This window comes from Mesoplodon densirostris, chromosome 8, assembly GCF_025265405.1.
Source record: "Mesoplodon densirostris isolate mMesDen1 chromosome 8, mMesDen1 primary haplotype, whole genome shotgun sequence".
Lineage (NCBI taxonomy): Eukaryota > Metazoa > Chordata > Mammalia > Artiodactyla > Ziphiidae > Mesoplodon > Mesoplodon densirostris.
The window spans coordinates 90,265,455-90,285,872 of record NC_082668.1 but is presented as its reverse complement, the minus strand read 5'-3'; the positions used below and the strand labels follow the sequence as shown (position 1 = coordinate 90,285,872).

The window sequence follows — 20,418 nt, the reverse complement described above, 5'->3', positions numbered from 1 at the left end:
GGTTTTGATAAACTTAGGTAAATTTTGATATATTTGTAATCAATGGGTACCTAATACTTTATGTTCTGTTTATGTCACTTGGCATGATTTATTACCTAATCTTATTGCCTGATTAAGAGCATATAATTATTTCTACTTAACTGTTTACTTATGGGCATTTAAAATTTTTTTTCTGTTTAATTTTATTGCTTTTTAGAATAGCAAACGTTAGCATATTTGTAAAAATACAGGTACTTTTTTATTGAAAAGTTACTATATATTTCACAATTTGACATTTCTGAAATTCTGTATATTAAGTGATTGTATTTACTGTAAGTAGTGTTTTTTCCCTGTGGAAAGCTGTTATTAAATTCAGGATACCACTTAACAATTAGTAGCATCTTAATATAGAGGAGAAATGATACTTTCCTGGTGTTTGTTTCTCAGAGGGGAAAAAGTTAAGGATGTGATAACATCATAATCCTTGTTCTTTGTCACTACATTTCTTACCAGAGTGACTGAATTAATTGCAGATCTTATTCCCCCTGCCCCCTGTTCCCAGTTTAATATGTATGAGAGTGGTTAACCTCAGCGTTTAAAAAAGGACAATCTGTATTTGCCTTGTATGTTTTCCTTCAAGTGTTATAAAATATCCAAAGTTTTAAACAAATTAGATAGCAATCTTTATTACTCAGTGTTTCTGTATTACTGAAGTCAGGTTCAGCTGCTCCCCTCTTGAAAGCCAGTACCTTGAGAGGCAAGTGTTGGTTGGAAAAGGAAAGGTTGCTTTAGGAGGCCAGCAGTCTGGGCAGAAGGCAGACTCGTGTCCAAAAACCACCTTCAAATATTCTGCTCAACCATGAAAGTTTTTAAAGGGTGAATCATTTGGGGAGGGGGTCAGAGTCTTCCTTATCTTCCACTGTGTACCTTTCTTCTGATTGGTTGGTGGTGAGATAACCAGGCAGTATTCCAGGAATCCTGTGCTCAACCTGAAGTTAACATCCTCCACCTGGGTAGCGGCCTTAGTTCCTGCAGAAGAACTCAAAGGTATTTTGTTACATATATTCCTTGAGGAGGCATCAGGAACCTGCCGCATGGCTGCAGTATTGTTTCTTGATTGCTCCTGCTTTGTTTCTGTGTTCCCTCCCTTCCCTGAAAAGCAACTGTTTGAATCTGCCCTTTGGAACTAAGGGAAGGTCAAGGAGGCTGAATGAAGCCTACAAACTAGAAACAGGGGACCCAGAAAGGATTTTTACCTAAGAGTGCCCCATGGGGTCTTGTTCCATTTCATCTGGAATAGTATTTATCTACATATTCCTAGGTCTATCATAAAGTTCTTAAAAATGATTATTAATTTTTAAAGCATATACAGACGGTGAAATTAGTAGAAATTTTCTCCTTCAATCATAGTAGAGTACATACATAGGTGTGAAACAAACTCACGGTGTGTGCCTTGATCATAGTGTCATTGTTTCATTGTTTACACACTCATTTTTCATATTTCATATATATATATATGTGTTTAATTTTGTGGTTGTTTCCATTGAGTTGCTGGGACTTAGTATATGTGCTGGGTAACAGATCTTCAAAGCATGCAGTGGTTAATGTGTTTGTGTTTCCTTCTTTTAGTTGTACTGTTTTAACTGAAAGCCTATTACATGTACCCGTAGAAAGAAATTTGAAGAGTTGTTAAAGAAATACAAACCTCAGTAAACTGGCAGTTATTTCCAAAAGGGTCTGTGAGAGAGCGAGGAGGAGGAGGGAGCTGTGGCTGGGGGGAGTGCTAGTTGGAGTATTCCTGCTCTGCAGGATGTTATAATTTACTAATGGTTAAAAACATGAAAGAACCTTGTATTTATTTAAACATAACATCCACGTTTAATGAGTGGCGCCCAGGGGTTGACATCATCTGGTGGTGGCAGATTTCGGGGATTATAATAAAAATTGGTTCTTTTTAAAATTTAATCTGCTTTAGTTGAGAGCATAAAGTGCATTTTCCCAAAGACAGCCTTTGCAACAATTATTTAAACAAGAGATTTCAGGGAAGTAGTAAACTTTTTCGATTTGTTTGGTCTTTAATGCTAGCTACGGGGAGCAATTACTTGGATTATCATTTTGACATAATTTTTCACCCAGCAATCCTTTTGAAAGTATTGTTTGCTTCGATTGAAACATTGAAATACTTCCTCCTGCCGGCAGTGCCCTAGATTAAAAGAGAGAGAAACACAGGCAAACCAACACGTAAAATTGGGTCAGTCATCATTCAGGGGCCTGTGTGCCAGTGGTCTGGATTTTGTCGAGTTGGGAGTCGCAGGAAGTCCACAGAGAGACAGCAAATTGCTGCACCCTCTGTGCTTGGTGGACAAAAAGAGGATTAGGGCCCTGAGGAATCCAAGACAGCAAGCGGTTCACAAAGAGGGAAGGAATCTTGTGTCACTGTTGGCAGTTGTGGATGTTGACAGGAATAAGGGATCAGAATTGGAGCAAGAGTATTTAGTTGGTTTATAGCCCCTGGCCAGTTAGGAGAATGGGCTGGGACTTGTTGCTCCCCCTTGGAAAAGGGGGTCTGGGAGGGCTGTGGGTTTTAGAAAAATTGAACGGGAATGTGGGTGAAGGTAGAGTAATGAAGTGGCATTGAATGTTGCTCGTGAGTATTTTTTTTTATAACTTTTTAAAAAATTTTTATAAATTTATTTTATTTATTTTTGGCTGCGTTGGGTTTTCATTGCCGCACATGGGCTTTCTCTAGTTGTGGTGAGCATGGGCTGCTCTTCGTTGTGGTGGGCAGGCTTCTCATTGTGGTGGCTTCTCTTGTTGCGGAGCACGGGCTCTAGGCGCATGGGCTTTAGTAGTTGTGGCACACAGGCTCAGCAGTTGTGGCTCGTGGGCTCTAGAGCACAGGCTCAGTAGTTGTGGTGCATGGGCTCAGCTGCTCTGCGGCATGTAGGATCCTCCTGGACCAGGGCTCGAACCCGTGTCCCCTGCGTTGGCAGGCAGATTCTTAACCACTGCGCCACCAGGAAAGCCCCTGCTTGTGAGTTCTATGGGTGTTGTTTGTAGTCCACCCATACCTGTGGAATTAGAATCACCAGTGAGGTACCTGTTTCCTGTTTCACATGTGACACGCTATTACAGTGAAGTTATGATTATATAATGTAATATGATTATACGAATGTGGTTCTGATTATATAATGTAAACAGCTACACTTGAGATGAAGGTGTGCAAATGAGATTTTTTCACTTCATGAATGGAGATGTATATATATTTATATTTTTAAATTTTTATTTATTTTTATATATCCATATGTGCACACATACACATAAACACTTTTTTTCTTTCTCACAGAAACCAAAAAAGGAGTTGGTAGCAGTTTTGTTAAACATTTCCCCCCCAACTAGTTAACAGATTTCAGGTGCAAATACACTTTCATTAGCCAAATTCAAATATCTCTGTCAGTCACCCACCCACCGCTAGCTGAGTGTGGAGTGTGGCTTTGATTTGCCCTCTCATTCTCATGGTAACTAGATGTTCCATCTCCCAGCTCTTGTCTTTGAACAGTGTTTCTGGTTTGGTCTTGAAATGATACTGCAATTGTCCTTCCAAATTATCTTCTTTTGTGGGTGTAGTTGTAGATCTGTCTCAGAGTTTTGTTCAGGATAGTACATTTTAGAATTTGAACTAGAGGAGACTTTCCCCTTTGACTTAAGCCACCTCTGTGGGGCAGAAACACCTCTGTGTTAATTGCTCTGCAGTCCAGTGAAGCAGAAGCAGGTGGTTGAGCTGAGGAGAACGCTTGCTAAGAAGAGGAGAGGAACTGTTGTAGATCCGAATTTTAGCTCCAGCTTGGTAAAAGATACCAGTCAATCCGCTACCATCTCTTTCCCTTTCACTGGCTCTCGTGCTGCCACTTCTGGCTTCACTTTTGTTTTCCAAATGAGTTTATTAGTTCTGCCATTTTGCATATGGCTGGGTTAACCCTGGAAAGACTGCTCTGGGAAACACTCTTGACCTTTCAAGTAGAAACAAAGCTTGAGACAGAGTTTCGGGCCATCCCTGTGAGCCCCTCCAGCACAGGCCAAAGCATCGGACTCTCATTCCCCCGTGAAGAGGGAAGCGTCAAGTGGTACAATGTGGAGGCATCTCCGGAGTTTTCTTGCCTGTACTTCCAGTGGGGCTGATTTGGAAATCTGCTCTATCTCTCCTTTCTTGCCTGCAGGCTGGCGGCTCTCAGGTCATCTTTACTAACCCTCTGGAGATAGTCAAGATTCGCCTGCAGGTAGCTGGAGAGATCACCACAGGACCCAGGGTCAGTGCCCTGAATGTGCTCCGGGACCTGGGACTCTTTGGTCTGTACAAGGTGGGTAGATTCCCTTGGGTTATCTCAGTAGAGAGGTTGTAATGTACTCAATAGAAATGTGAAAAAATGTGGAACCAGACTTCTCCCCCGCCAAATGGAAAAGGAATCTTGTCCAGCAGGGTAGTCCCTGGAGTAGAAAATCAAACAAAAAGGAAAAACCAGGACACTTCTATTAGAGGCAGTGGGATATACAAACACGCTCTCCTGTTGTCATCTTCAGGCCTTTATGAAGCTGCCAGCAGGGAGGCCAGCCCTGCAGACCCGCTGGCTGCAGGCTCACAGCCTTTTATTTGACGGTGGGTTTGGGAAGTTTCTTTGGTGTTCTTTTTTGGGCTGGTTTAGGACTTCAAAATAGTCTTACGTTTATTTTGAGTCTGAGTTATCTCTATTGTTATCTTCCCAGTAGGAGCTTCTCTTTGTCTTAATAATTTGACCACAGTGAAACAGTAGTAGGGTTTCGTAGGATTCAGGTCTTTAAGAAGTTAAGTGGTGGGATTTGTCAATAATGAATTCCATTTAAAAACACAAAACCAAACCAGACCAGGGTGTGCTGTACTTCAGCAAAATGCCAGTCAACAGATTCCTTCCCCACAGGTGTACTTACTCCCATCACTACAGATCAGATGTAATGGAGCAGAAGCTATTATTTTTCTTAAACAAGGAAGAATATTTCTTTCTATTCTTTTGCCTGGTATAAAGGCAGTATATGTAAATTTAGCTTTTACAGACAATGTGTTTCCACAGCATCTGATTTATTTATAGATCCATCACAGTAGAAATGTATAAATTGGCTTCTGTAGCTACAAATTGGAAATCAGAAATTCTCTAGATTAGAATCACACAGCTACAAGGCTCTTAGGAGACCAGTAAACCAATGATGCCTATCCTGAGAGAGTTTTGTACATATTCCCTCCCCTCCGCCCCCAACTTCCATCCTTTTTGGAATTCCCTTTGAGAGCTGATTTTTTTTTTTTTTTTTTGCGGTGGGCCTCTCACTGCTGTGGCCTCTCCCGTTGCGGAGCACAGGCTCTGGACGCGCAGGCTCAGCGGCCATGGCTCACGGGCCCAGCCGCTCCGTGGCATGTAGGATCCTCCCGGACCGGGGCACGAACCCATGTCCCCTGCATCGGCAGGCGGACTCTCAACCACTGTGCCACCAGGGAAGCCCGAGAGCTGATTTTATTAAAGTTGTTTCTCTCTGTATCATCTTTCAGAGAGTCCCAGGAATTTTTTTTTTTTTTTTTAATGTTTGAGTTTGTCTTTTAAAAACAGAGCCATCGGGGAAACAAGTACCAAAGATGGAGTTTTTGCCTGGCTAGCTAAAGCCTGGGGAGTAGAACAGTGGGGTTGAGGAAGGTGTTCATTGCAACCTCAGTCACTGAGACAAGCTGTACCTGGCTGGATTTCTACTCCCAGGGAAATTTCCTGCTAAAGTATTTTGTCTGGGTTTCCCCCGTCCTCTGCTGTTTAGGACATGGGGAATGAGGAGGGAAGATTGGTAGTTTCTTTTTCCGCTTCCCTAAAATAGTCACTTTCCTTTTCCACTGCTCCTGTCCATAGCTTCTTACCTGGTACTTCAGGGACTCAAAGCTGAGGTGGGTTGAATCGGTAATTTGTTAGTTTTGGGGGCTGCCTTTGCTGGTTGCTTTGAAATCAAGCTATTAATATTGGGTTTCTAAGTCTATTCCCACCCACACGCCCTCCCCCTGGCACTCACCAAAGCCAAACAGAACAAGCAGCCTAGAGATTTGAGCATTGAATTTTTATTAACCTTAAAATCTGAATCTATACTGGAAATGCCAAAAAATTCTTAGTTGTCAGAATACCATCATTACCCAGTTAACTAACTCTAGGACTCCTGGGTCCACCAGTGTTTCTCAAACTTTGAGCAATGTCTCTATTTCCCTGTGCCTGGCTGGTTCTCCCGTTTCCCTTTCACATCAGTCCCAATGCTGTTTGAGGGACATCTCAGGCTTGTCATCCTGGATCCCTCGTGGGCATTCACACCTTGTTTACACAACTGTTTTGCACTGTTTCCTCACTGTGTGACAGGGTGCCAAAGCGTGCTTCCTCCGAGACATTCCCTTCTCTGCAATCTATTTTCCTGTTTATGCTCACTGCAAACTACTTCTGGCTGATGAAAACGGACACGTGGGAGGTATATATCTCCTTACAGCTGGAGCCATGGCAGGTAACTACAATTTTTTTTTTAAACCAAAAGAGTCCCCGCCTCCCCCTACATTCTCTTTAAGAAGTACAAAATCTGTATGTGCTTTCCCCCTTTATTTCTGGAAAGGTTATTGTTTGTATCTGACTTAGTTTAAATATGATCGCTTTTTCTCCTTTGCGAGGTGTGCTGTAATTCTGATGAGAGTTAATTACATTTGCATAATGTGGATAAACAGCTTAATGCCGCTGCGTAGCAACTCCCAGCCAATTTAGCTCTGCCCATCTCAATTGGGCTTTCATCAGTAACATGTTTCTTAGCCTCCTCTACCCCTGAAACCTTGGGTGCAGCCAAGCTAAGCATTAAGGTGGAAAAATTCTTCATCAAACCAGTTGCTTTGTTGTACCTCATCCTGATGCACAGGTCTAAGCATGCTCTCACTTTCTAATTCTGTATATTGGAATCAACACGATTTGGCTCAAAATTGAGTTTGCTTCAGGAAGCTGTTCCTGTTCCTTCTGCCATCGTCCTCATGAGACCAAAGTGAGCCGTACTTCCCCAGCACACCACCTTGCACTCCGTTGGCATCTCTTCTCTGTCGCTTAACACTTTTTGTCTTTTATTAATGGTGGTTTGCATAAGTTTTACCCTCTGTACTGGACTGGAAGCTCCTTGAGGGCAGGGGTTTCATTCTGTTCATCCTTGCCTTCCCTACATGGCCAACATAGTAATAATAGGAGCTCAGTAAATGTTAACAAAACGAATGAAAATCTTCATCAGGTCTAAGATACCAGATTAAGCACAGAAGAGATTCCATCTGAAAGAGGAGCCCAACAAGTGCAGGAAGGTACTAAGACGCTTCCTCCTGATCTCACGCTCCAGCCTTCCTCTTGAGCTGTGAGGGAGCTGACTCGGGATAGCAGGGGAGGACCAGGCGTCCTTTATTGCACCAGCCCTCAGATGTGACAGAAGAAGGAAAGGGCGCATGTTTGCTCCCCATTACAGCTCATCAGGGAGAGAAACGAGCAAGGTGAATGAACACAAACCCAGGGCTGTCCCCAGGTGCTTAGGGTGGCTCTTACCACTTGGCTCCTGGCACTGCCGTGTGGCTCACTGGGTACCTTCTCCTCTGGTTGCTGGCTAAGTACAGCAGGATAGCCCGAGCACTCCCTGGAGTGTGGTGTGTGGCCCTTGCTTCCAGGGGTGTTGGGTGGGCATGTTACTCTTCTCATCCATGATGACAGGGAATGACTTGTGATGATCAAGAAACTCTTCCAGGGAGCCTTGAGCCCTTATTTGGGGCAGTCACTTGCAGTTATAATTTGAAAGCCAGTAAAGCTGCCTGCTCAGTCTTGGCACCGAGTGTTCATCCAGTTCCTTTTGGGTGTTCACCAACGCCTCCCCATTTTATTTATTTTTATTTTATTTTATTTATTTATTTTTTGTTTGTTTGTTTTTACATCTTTATTGGAGTATAATTGCTTTACAATGGTGTGCTAGTTTCTGCTTTATAACAAAGTGAATCAGTTATACATATACATATGTTCCCATATCTCTTCCTCTTGCATCTCCCTCCCTCCCACCCTCCCTATCCCACCCCTCTAGGTGGTCACAAAGCACCGAGCTGATCTCCCTGTGCTATGCAAGCCTCCCCATTTTAAGTGAGGGCCAGCAAATCTTCCCCCCAGTCTTTCCTCTCTGCTGTCCAGGCAGCAGCAAAGAACAGTCTAATCATGGACAGGCATTTTGCCAGTGGTTGATGGAACCAAGTAAACATTTTCATGGAACTGTCAGCACCAGCTTCTTGCCCACAGACATTCGATGTCAGTTTTCAGAATGAGAGATGAATTGTTCTAATTTTTACCTGTAAAGCTTTGCTGGCAGGCACTGAGAACATTCAGAATTCAGAACATTCCAAAGGCGGCAGTTCTGTCTGAACAATGTAGAGGGCTCTGGGGGGGGATGTTTGCATCGTCTCTAACAGAACCCCCGCCCCCCAGAGTCTCAGCTCCATCTGCCTAGTGACCATTCGGTGATATTCAGGCCAAATTGAATTTCTTCCCCCTGAGGAAGATCATCTTGCTCCTTTGTTCCCTGTTTTGTTTTATAAGTGAAAGGTGTGGTTGTGAAATCCATCTCGTGTGTCCTGCTGCTGCTGAATCTTAACATGGCCCCGGGGAGCTGGGGCACAGGGGACGGATGGCAAGGCCTTTTGATGATCAGTTCCATTACGTTCCTTAACTGCTTGCCTGGCCTCCTCTGCTTCAGTTGTAATGACTTCTGTCATGTAAGCATGTCTGAAAGGGGCACAGTCAGCTCTCAGGTTAGCCCCTCAAACGGGTGAGTGGATATATGAGTGTTGATATGCACCTTGCACAGTAAGGTGACAGGAATCAGCAAAAAACACTACAGCTTGGTATCAGATATATTTAGCAGCTCATTAAATTGGCAATATCCTCATTTTTTCTATTATACATGAAAATACTGTATCTTATTTAAGAAAAGAAAGGAGGTAAAATAATTGAAACCTAAAGGAGAACACTTGGGGATTGTCCTAGTAACACTGCTGCATTTTTTTCCCTCTCACAGTTCTTCAGGATCATGCAATATAGAGTGATTCTCCTAATTCAGAAAGAAAAAAAAAGAGCTTTGCTCTGACCCCATTGAAGCAGCTAATAGGCTTATAGATCCTTTTTTCCATTAGCGCCCAGGTATCTATTTAAGAAGCCTCCAGTTAAAGCTGCTAATTGTATTGTTAGTTTTAGCAGTATGTCTATCCTTTGTTAAGGCACTTTGGATGAATTAAATGTGCCTTTCTCCTGAAAGGTGTGCCTGCCGCTTCTCTGGTGACCCCTGCTGATGTCATCAAGACAAGACTGCAGGTGGCCGCCCGCGCTGGCCAAACGACCTACAGTGGTGTCATCGACTGTTTCAGGAAGATACTCCGGGAAGAAGGGCCCTCTGCATTTTGGAAAGGGACCGCAGGTAGGGGCTGGGGCCATGTGGAAAGGCTGGCATTGGGGTCCTGGTCCCATTACCCACTGGTTGTCTTTGCCATAGTCATCCTGCTGTTAACTGCCCCAGTCTTTCTCTTTCAGCTCGAGTGTTTCGATCCTCTCCCCAGTTTGGTGTTACTTTGGTCACCTATGAACTTCTTCAGCGGTGGTTTTACATTGATTTTGGAGGCCTGTAAGTGCAGCTTTTCAACTCCCTTATAAAGAAAGCACCAAAACCCAAAACAGGTCTTTGTTCAGCCTACTAAGGCAGTTTTGGAACAGAAACTGACAGGACAGGTGGATCCTGTAGGACCAACACATTTAAAACAGACAGTGGACTTGAGAAGCTTCAGTGTCGGAGGAGTAAGACCTTGGCAGGGTGACATCGTACAAGTATTAAGCAGCTACTTGGGGAAAGTTTAGGGAGGTAGCAAATTAAAATGTAATGTGAATAACTGTCTTCTAAGTGTAAGCAGATACTGAGCTTCATGGATTTAGCTCCTTATTTGGATTTTATTATATATGGCCTTTTCTCCAGAAGTAATATAAATTGGTATTAGTTACACTTCTGTAAACTTTCTAAGACTCAGTCAAGCCCTTTCACACCCCCAAGATTTCATTATTCACCATAATTTATTATTCGATAGGTATAGACATTCTTAGAACTGATTTACTGCAAAAAAAAAAATTCAAAGAGAGGTTATGCCCATGGACAAAATCACTGGTGACATTTAGGCCAGAAATTGAGCCTTTTGAAGCTTAGTACTTGAAGCTTGTGCTGTGGACAAGAGGAATCACTTGAATTTGCTGGCGAAGGTTGTACCCAAAGGAAGCAATTACCAGCTTTTCAGCAGAAGATCAAATTCTGTATCTGAGTCTTTTCCTCATAAACCTGTGAACCCCTTTCCTGCTCAGAAGCCAAGTAGGGAATTAGCTGTTGAACCAAGAAGTAGAGGGACTTAACACAAAGAAAGTAAGAACAGTAGTCTCACAATTCCAGGCTTTTCTATACTTTTACATCCTGGAAAAGTAAGAATTATATCTATTTAAGTAATTTTAGTAATAACCTTCGTGAGTCTATTACATAAAAAGCTTTTAAAATTATGTCAAAATAAAAGAAAGATGTAAATTTTCTATGATTAATTTATGCTTAGTGTAAAAAAATTGGGAAAACAGAAAAATAGAAAAGAGAAAATCATCCATATTCCTACTTCCCAGAGTGGTAATATTTGAGTGTATTTTTTCTGGTCTCTTTTCTGTGGTTCTATATATGTATATGAAATTGAGGCCATTTCTCTTCTTAATCAAATATGTGAATGTGTTGCTTTCAAAGTAGCTGTAAATAATGACTAACGCAGCATAAATGACAAGGAACTCATTGGACAGACACTCTTCTTTGAGGCACGTGGGTCAGATTGAAAGTGTTCAGTAGTTTTCCATCTTTATCAGTCTCGAGCCCACTAACCATTGGCTTTCCCTATCAACAGCAAACCCTCTGGCTCAGAACCAACACCTAAGTCGCGCATCGCAGACCTTCCTCCTGCCAATCCCGACCACATCGGCGGATACAGACTCGCCACAGCCACTTTTGCTGGCATCGAAAACAAGTTTGGCCTTTATCTCCCCAAATTTAAACCTCCTAGTGTTGCTGTGGTTCAGTCAAAGGTGGCGGCGGCAGCTCAGTGATGAGACAACCATCGAGTGCGGCAAAATGGCGCCCTAGAGAGAGGCCTAGGAGAGCAGCCCCGTAACGCATCCAGTCAGCTGCATGGTGCTGACTGAGCTGAGGGGTCAAACTATTCTTTCTATATGACATATACATATATTTGTTTATAAACTAATCATTTGCCCAGGAAAAAAAACTACAATGCAGTTTGAATCTTAGTTTTATGTGTTGAAATGTTTTCTAAGCCTTGGCATGAATTACTGTCCTAGACTGCTTTGCACAGCTTGCACTTATAGTGACTGTACATATTGTACATCTTTGTACAGAGACATCTTGGCACCTCATCCCGACAAATCACATTTATAGAATGTAATGCAGTTCTGAGTGGCTTGAAATGTACAGAATGTTTTGAAAGTGCTTTATTAAGAATCACACGAAAATAAATGTATTAAAATTAAATTCATTCTCTTATTGGTGACTTAACTGAAATAAAGCATTCAGTATTGGATGTATTTAATTCCTAGCTTGTTTTCCATTCTGGAATAAAAAGGTATTTGCTGATAAGAGGCGTAATGAGGCAAAGTGCTGAGACCATTGAAGAAGAGACCCTTTGGAACAGATGCATGCCAGTGGATGCCGGAGGACCAGGTTAATGACTTGTGTGTGTGCTGATATGTTTCCATTTATATTTCATGTGTGTATAGATTCTCCTGTGTTCACCAATCAAAAGGCGTTTCCTAGATAGCTCCTCTCCTGCCCGTGTGCATATGGAAACAGGGATGTCTCCAGCATTACTGGCTTAGTTTTGCCTTCCTCTGACACAGCAAAGCAAGGGCCTAGCTTTCAAAAGAGTAAAGAATACTTTGGCAATTTTCATTCATATGGATATGATTCCAATCAAAAATAAAATGCACACCAAAATGTATGCATGGAGTTGGATTTTCCTTCATAAAGGTACCAAGAGTACTTTTTATTTTGATTCACTACCGATTCCCAATAACTAATGATCAGGTTTCCCTCTTTCCCACTTTTATAGGACATCATTTGATTTGGAAAGGGCTGTGGTGGAGTGAGAGGAGTGCAGAAGAAAGAGAAAAGCTCTATCTCATAATTCGGTGGGGTCTAGGCTCTTCGTTATGAATCCAAATACAAACTTATTCCAAAAGTCACTCACCAAGGGTGTGATTGCTAACTTAGATCTAAACATGCATCTTGACAGCCACATCAACACTTTGCTCTGGTTGTGATTTGATGTATAGCATCAGAATTTATTTACTTTAGCAAAGTGCTTTGGGAAAACATTATTGCTATTGCCAATGAGCTGGCATATGAGAATGTATGCAGATATTTTCAAGGGGTGAGCCTGGAGCTGGACCAAGTCACTTAATATCCTACACATGGTTCATCAATTGATGGCTGACAGCCCTGTAACACACTATAGGCTCTCTCGAGGCCCTCCAGGAACAAAAGAATTCGCTTCGAAAGCAAGTTATTTCCAAATGTATTCAGCTGTTCTCACTGGAATGGAATAAATAGCAATACAGTTATTTTGCTATTACCACTGGTTAAAAGTAAGCAAGTAGTCTATGGATATGTTCTTACAAAAGATTCAGGACAAAAAAAAAAATATATATATATATATATATAGAGAGAGAGAGAGAGAGAGAAAGATGTGAAAGTACCCTCTTTACCCTGCTTCTCCCTTTAACCTCCCTGCCCCAGAGGTAATCACTGCTAACAGGTTAGAGTATAAATTTGTAGTCTGTTTTTCATACATATATATGTATATAAATGTATGTACATATTTATATTTTAAAAACAGGATTATGCTATGTATGTGTTGTTCTGTAACTTGCTTTTGTTCACTTGAAGTCTTTAAGATCTTTCCAGGTCAGTTCACAAAGATTAATTTTTAACAGCTGCATAGTATTCCAGTGTATGGGTTAAATGTCAATAAGGGAGTTTTCACAAAAACTCCCTTATTGACATTTATTCACTTTTTTCACTATTGCAAGCAATGCTGCAGTGAACAGTAAACATCTTTGTACACGTATTTTGAGTACATGGTGCTAGTATTTCATTAGGATGGATATTTCAAATTGGAATTGGTACTTCAAGAGATAATGGGTTTTACATTTTTATATATATTGTCACATTGTTCTTCAAAAAGTCTTTACTAATTTACTTTCCTTCTGACAGCATATGCAGAATGCCTATTTCTTTGCAACTGCAGCAAAAATGGATATTGTCAGTCTTTTACATTTTAGGCAAATCGTGATAGGTGTTTTAGTTTTCATTTTACTAATTACTAGTGAGGTCAAATGTCTTTCCATATTTACTATCTGTGTATCTTATTACTATAGTGTGATATACAGAAAATACATGAAACATCTATGTGTATATGTATTCACAGACACACACATAGATATTTTTTAAACAGACAGTCATAAAGTGAACACCCATGTAACTACCCAGGTCAAGAAAGAGAACATTTCTAATACCTTAGAAGTTCCCCCACAGGATCCTCCCATTATAACCCCTGCTGTTGTCTTTAACACCATCCCTGCTCTTCATTTCTTTGCTTTTCTTTATAGTTTTACCACCCACATATACATTCCTAAACACACTATTTAGTTCCTGTTTTTGAAATTTATGTGAATCAAATTATACTGTATACTTTTGATTCCTTTTCTAAACATTATAAGATTCATCCCTATAAGTTGCTATATAAGCTATGATTTGCTTATTCCATTGTATGAATATATTACAATTTATTTTGCCATTTTACTCTGGACATCTGGGTTGTTTCCAGTTTGGGTATATTACAGACAGTGCTGCTCTGGATATTTTGTATGTGTGTTTTGGAGTATGCATTTTTAAAAGGATATATACCTAAGAGCAGAACCACAGAGGCACAAGGTTTATAAGATTCAACTTAGCTAGATCATGCCAAACTATTTCCCAGAGATGCTCGTACTGATTTACATTCCTTCAAGAGTTTATTGGCTCTTTAAGTTTTACCAATCTGTCGAGTGTATAATGTTATCTTGTGATTTTAATTAGCATTTTCCTTATATCAAATGAAGCGGATGCCTTTTATATGTTCATATATATTGCCACATTGTTCTTCAAAGACTTTACTAATTTACTTTCCACCGCATAGCATGTGAGAATGCCTATAAGTTTATTGGCTATTTGGATTTCATCTTTGGTGAGTGAAATGTGTGTTCAGGTTTTGTCCATTTTTCTTAATAATTGGCAGGGGGTTCTTTATATGTTCTGGATACTATTCCTTTATGAGTGGTGTTACGAAATCTTTTCCCAGTTTGTGGCTTGTCTTTTCACAATGTTTTGATTAACGTTTTAATTTTAATATGTTCAAATACATCAATTTTCCCTATGGTAGCACGGTTTATATTTCACTTAAAATTTTTTTCTCTCTCCAGGTTATGAATATGGCTGATATTTTCTTCTTAAATGCTTTATTAGTTTTGCCTCTCACAGAAGTTTCATCCTACTTGGAACTGTCTTTGGCATGTGGTATGAGGTAATTTATTATTATTATTTTTTGCTTCTTTATATGGTTAGTCTGTTGTCCCAGCACCATTGGTTGAAAAAAACCTTCCTTTTCCTACTGCTTTGAAGTGCTTTCTCTATTATATATTAAGCATTGATATATGCAAAGATTTATTTCTGGACTTTTAATTTTGTTTTATTGGTCTTCTCCTGTGCTGTATATACTCTCTTCATTACTATATCTTTTTGAAAAGTTTTGATATATAGTATAGCAAGTCCTTTCACCTTGTTGTTCTTCAAGAGCTCGTGGCTCTTCTTGGTTCTTTGTTCTTCCATATCCATTTTAAAAACAGCTTGTCAGTTTCCTGCCCAAAACGAAAAAAACAAACCAAACACATTGAGATTTTGATTGGAGTTGCCATGATTCTGCAGGGCATTTGGAGAGAATTAATGTTATTCTATTGGACCTTCTAATCCATGAACATGTTTTATCACTTATTTAAGTCTTTTTAATGTCTTTTTTTTAAACATCTTTATTGGAGTATAATTGCTTTACAATGGTATGTTAGTTTCTGCTGTATAAGAAAGTGAATCAGCTATACATATACATATGTCCCCATATCCCCTCCCTCTTGCATCTCCCTCCCTCCCACCCACCCTATCCCACCCCTCTAGGTGGTCACAAAGCACCGAGCTCATCTCCCTGTGCTGTGCAGCTGCTTCCCACTAGCTATCTATTTTACATTTGGTAGTGTATATATGTCCATGCCACTCTCTCACTTTGTCACAGCTTACCCTTCCCCCTCCCCGTGTCCTCAAGTCCATTCTCTACATCTGCATCTTTATTCCTGTCCTGCCCCTAGGTTCATTAGAACCTTTCTGTTTTTTTTAGATTCCATATATATGTGTTAGCATATGGTATTTGTTTTTCTCTTTCTGACTTACTTTACTCTGTATGACAGACTTTAGGTCCATCCACCTCATTAAAAATAACTCAATTTCATTTCTTTTTATGGTCGAGTAATATTCCATTGTATACATGTGCCACATCTTCTTTATCCATTCATCTGTCGATGGACACTTAGGATGCTTCCATGTCCTGCCTATTGTAAATAGTGCTCCCATGAACATTGTGGTACATGTCTCTCTTTTTTTTTTTTTGCGGTACGCGGGCTTCTCACTGTTATGGCCTCTCCCGTTGCGGAGCACAGGCTCCGGACGTGCAGGCTCAGCGGCCATGGCTCACGGGCCTAGCCACTCCGCGGCATGTGGGATCTTCCCGGTCCGGGGCACAAACCCGTGTGCCCTGCATCAGCAGGCGGACTCTCAACCACTGCGCCACCAGGGAAGCCCCAGGTCTCTTTTTGAATTGTGGTTTTCTCAGGGTATGTGCCCAGTAGTGGGATTGCTGGGTCATATGGTAGTTCTATTTTTAGTTTTTTAAGGAACCTTCATACTGTCTTCCTTAGTGGCTGTATCAATTTACATTCCCACCAGCAGTGCCAGAGGGTTCCCTTTTCTCCACACCCTCTCCAGCATTTATTGTTTGTAGATTTTTTTTTTTTTGAGGGGTACGCGGGCCTCTCACTGTTGTGGCCTCTCCCGTTGTGGAGCACAGGCTCCGGATGCGCAGGCTCAGCGGCCATGGCTCACGGGCCCAGCTGCTCCGCGGCATATGGGATCCTCCCAGACCGCGGCACGAACCCGTGTCCCCTGCATTGGCAGGCGGACTCTCTACCACTGCGCCACCAGGGAGGCCCTGTTTGTAGATTTTTTGATGATGGCCATTCTGACTGGTGTGAGGTGATACCTCATTGTGGTTTTGATTTGCATTTCTCTAATGATTAGTGATGTTGAGCAACCTTTCATGTGTTTCTTGGCAATCTGTATGTCTTCTTTGGAGGAATGTCTAGGTCTTCTGCCCATTTTTGGATTCGGTTGTTTGCTTTTTTGATACTGAGCTGCATGAGCTGCTTGTATATTTTGGAGATTAATCCTTTCTCAGTTGCTCAGTTTCCAAATATTTTCTCACATTCTGAGGGTTTCTTTTCATCTTTTTTTATGATTTCCTTTGCTGTGCAAAAGCTTTTAAATTTCATTAGGTCTCATTTATATATTTTTGCTTTAATTTCCATTTCTCTAGGAGGTGGGTCAAAAAGGATCCTGCTGTGATGTATGTCATAGTGTTCTGCCTATGATTTCCTCTAAGAGTTTTATAGTGTCTGGCCTTACATTTAGGTCTTTAATCCATTTTGAGTTTATTTTTGTAGATGATGTTAGGAAGTGTTCTAATTTCATTCTTTTACATGTAGTTGTCCAGTTTTCCCAGCACCATTTATTGAAGAGGCTGTCTTTTCTCCATTGTATTTTCTTGCCTCCTTTATCAAAAATAAGGTGACCATACGTGCGTGGGTTTATCTCTGGGCTTTCTATCCTGTTCCATTGATCTATATTTCTGTTTTTGTGCCAGTACCATACTGTCTTGATTACTGTAGCTTTGTAATATAGTCTGAAGTCAGGCAGCCTGATTCCTCCAGCTCCGTTTTTCTTTCTCAAGATTGCTTTGGCTATTCGGGCTCTTTTGTGTTTCCATACAAATTGTGACATTTTTTGTTCTAGTTTTGTGGAAAATGCCATTGGTAGCTTGATAGGGATTGCATTGAATCTATAGATTGCTTTGGGTAATATAGTCATTTTCACAATGTTGATTCTTCCAATCCAAGAACATGGTGTATCTCTCCATCTGTTTGTATCGTCTTTAATTTCTTTCATCAGTTTCTGCATACAGGTCTTTTGTCTCCTTAGGAAGGTTTATTCCTAGGCCTTTTATTCCTTTTGTTGAAGTGGTAAATGGGATTGTTTCCTTAATTTCTCTTTCAGATTTTTCATCGTTAGTGTATAGGAATGCAAGAGGTTTCTGTGCATTAATTTTGTATCCTGCTACTTTACCACATTCGTTGATTAGCTCTAGTAGTTTCCTGGTAGCATCTTTAGGATTCTCTATGTATAGTATCATGTAATCTGCAAACAGTGACAGCTTTGATTCTTCTTTTCCAATTTGGATTCCTTTTGTTTCTTTTTCTTCTCTGATGGCTGTGGCTAATACTTCCAAAAGTATGTTGAATAATAGTAGTGAGAGTGAGCAGCCTTGTCTTGTTCCTGATCTTAGAGGAAATGGTTTCAGTTTTTCACCATTGAGAATGATGTTGGCTGTGGGTTTGTCATATATGGCCTTTATAATGTTGAGGTAGGTTCCCTCTATGCCCACTTTCTGGAGAGTTTTTATCATAAATGGGTGTTAAAATATTGTCGAAAGTTTTTTCTGCATCTATTGAGATCATCATATGGTTTGTTAATATGGTGTATCACATTGAATGATTTGTTTATATTGAAGAATCTTTGCATTCCTGGGATAAACCCCACTTGATCATGGTGTATGATCCTTCTAATGTGCTGTTGGATTCTGTTTGCTAGTGTTTTGTTGAGGATTTTTGCATGTATGTTCATCAGTGATATTGGTCTGTAGTTTTCTTTTTTTGTGGCATCTTTGTCTGGTTTTGGTGTCAGGGTGATGGTGGCCTCGTAGAATGAGTTTGGGAGTGTTCCTCCCTCTGCTATATTTTGGAAGAGTTTGAGAAGGATAGATGTTAGCTTTTCCCTAAATGTTTGATAGAATTTGCCTGTGAAGCCATCTGGTCCTGGGCTTTTGTTTGTTGGAAGATTTTTAATCATAGTTTCAATTTCATTGCTTGTGATTGGTCTGTTCATACTTTCTATTTCTTCCTGGTTCAGTCTTGGAAGGTTGTAATTTTCTAAGAATTTGTCAATACTTCCAGGTTGTCCATTTTATTGGCATATAGTTGCTTGTAGTAATCACTCATGATCCTTTGTATTTCTGCAGTGTCAGTTACTTCTTTTTCATTTCTAATTCTGTTGATTTGAGTCTTCTCCCTTTTTTCCTTCATGAGTCTGGCTAACGGTTTATCAATTTTGTTTACCTTTGCCAAGAACCAACTTTTAGTTCTATTGATCTTTGCTATTGTTTCCTTCATTTCTTTTTCATTTATTTATGATCTGATCTTTATGATTTCTTTCCTTCTGGTAACTTTGGGGTTTTTTTGTTCTTTCTCTAATTGCTTTATCTGTAAGGTTAGGTTGTTTGAGATTTTTCTTGTTTCTAGAGGTAGGATTGTATTGGTATAAACTTCCCTCTTAGAACTGCTTTTGCTGCATCCCATAGGTTTTGGGTCATCATGTTTTCATTGTCATTTGTTTCTAGGTATTTTTTGATTTCCTCTTTGATTTCTTCGGTGATCTCTTGGTTATTTAGTAGCATATTGTTTAGCCACCATGTGTATGTATATTTTACAGGTTTTTTTTCTTGCAATTGATATCTAGTTTCATAACGTTGTGGTCAGAAAAGATACTTGATACGACTTCAATTTTCTTAAATTTACCGAGGCTTGATTTGTGACCCAAGGTATGATCTATCCTGGAGAATGTTCCATGAGCACATGAGAAGAAAGTGTATTCTGTTGTTTTGGGATGGAATGTCCATAAATATCAATTAAGTCTATCTGGTCTAATGTGTCTTATTTATTGATTGATTTTTAATGAATGGGCAGCTTTTCTTTTTTTTAATATAAATTTATTTATTTACTTATTTTTGGCCGCATTGAGTCTTCGTTGCTGCGCACGGGCTTTCTCTAGTTGTGGTGAGCGGGGCTACTCTTTGTTGTGGTGCATGGGCTTCTCATTGCAGTGGCTTCTCTTGTTGCGGAGCATCGGCTCTAGGCACACGGGCTTCAGTAGTTGTGGCTCTCAGGCTCTAGAGTGCAGGCTCAGTAGTTGTGGCGCATGGGCTTAATTGCTCCGTGGCATGTGGGGTCTTCCCAGACCAGGGCTTGAACCTGTGTCCCCTGCATTGGCAGGTGGATTCTTAACCACTGTGCCACCAGGGAAGTCCCTAGTGTGTCTTTTAAAGCTTGCGTTTCCTTATTGATTTTCATTTTGGATGATCTGTCCATTGGTGAAAGTGGAGTGTTAAAGTCCCCTACTATTATTGTGTTACTTTCGATTTCCCCTTTTATGGCTGTTAGCATTTGCCTTATATATTGAGGTGTTCCTATGTTGGGTGCATAAATATTTACAATTGTTATATCTTCTTCTTGGATTGATGCCTTGATCATTATGTAGTGTCCTTCTTTGTCTCTTGTAATAGTCATTATTTTAAAGTCTATTTTCTCTGAAAAGGGAAATGCTACTCCAGCTTTCTTTTGATTTCCATTTGCATGGAATATCTTTTTCTATCCCCACACTTTCAGTCTGTATGTGTCCCTAGGTATGAAGTGGGTCTCTTGTAGACAGCAAATATATGGGTCTTGTTTTTGTATCCATTCAGCCAGTCTGGGTCTTTTGGTTGGAGCATTTAATCCATTTACGTTTAAGGTAATTATCGATATGTATGTTCCTATTACCATTTTCTTAATTGTTTTGGGTTTGTTTTTTGTTTGTTTGTTTGTTTGTTTTGCGGTACGCGGGCCTTTCACTGTTGTGGCCTCTCCCGTTGCGGAGCACAGGCTCTGGACGCGCAGGCCCAGCGGCCATGGCTCACGGGCCCAGCCGCTCTGCGGCATGTGGGATCCTCCCGGACCGGGGCACGAACCCATGTCCCCTGCACCGGCAGGCGGACTCTCAACCACTGCGCCACCAGGGAAGCCCTGCGCCACCAGGGAA

The 20,418-nt window shown here is 40.7% G+C and overlaps 1 protein-coding gene across 3 annotated transcripts in view; it reads left to right on the top strand.

Annotated features, from left to right (window-relative positions):
* The window catches only part of SLC25A12 (solute carrier family 25 member 12), a 92,754-nt gene extending 81,129 nt beyond the window's left edge, over positions 1–11,625 (top strand). For 2 of the 3 annotated variants that reach the window (XM_060106475.1, XM_060106477.1), the window contains 5 exons: positions 4,197–4,337; positions 6,390–6,528; positions 9,331–9,489; positions 9,589–9,693; positions 10,988–11,625. In XM_060106475.1, coding sequence (XP_059962458.1) covers positions 4,197–4,337; positions 6,390–6,528; positions 9,331–9,489; positions 9,589–9,693; positions 10,988–11,223 — 780 coding nt within the window. In that variant the 3' untranslated portion in view covers positions 11,224–11,625. The remainder of the gene's footprint in view (positions 1–4,196; positions 4,338–6,389; positions 6,529–9,330; positions 9,490–9,588; positions 9,694–10,987) is intronic. The other variant, XM_060106476.1, reaches the window with a different exon arrangement.
* Positions 11,626–20,418: the final 8,793 nt, after the last annotated feature.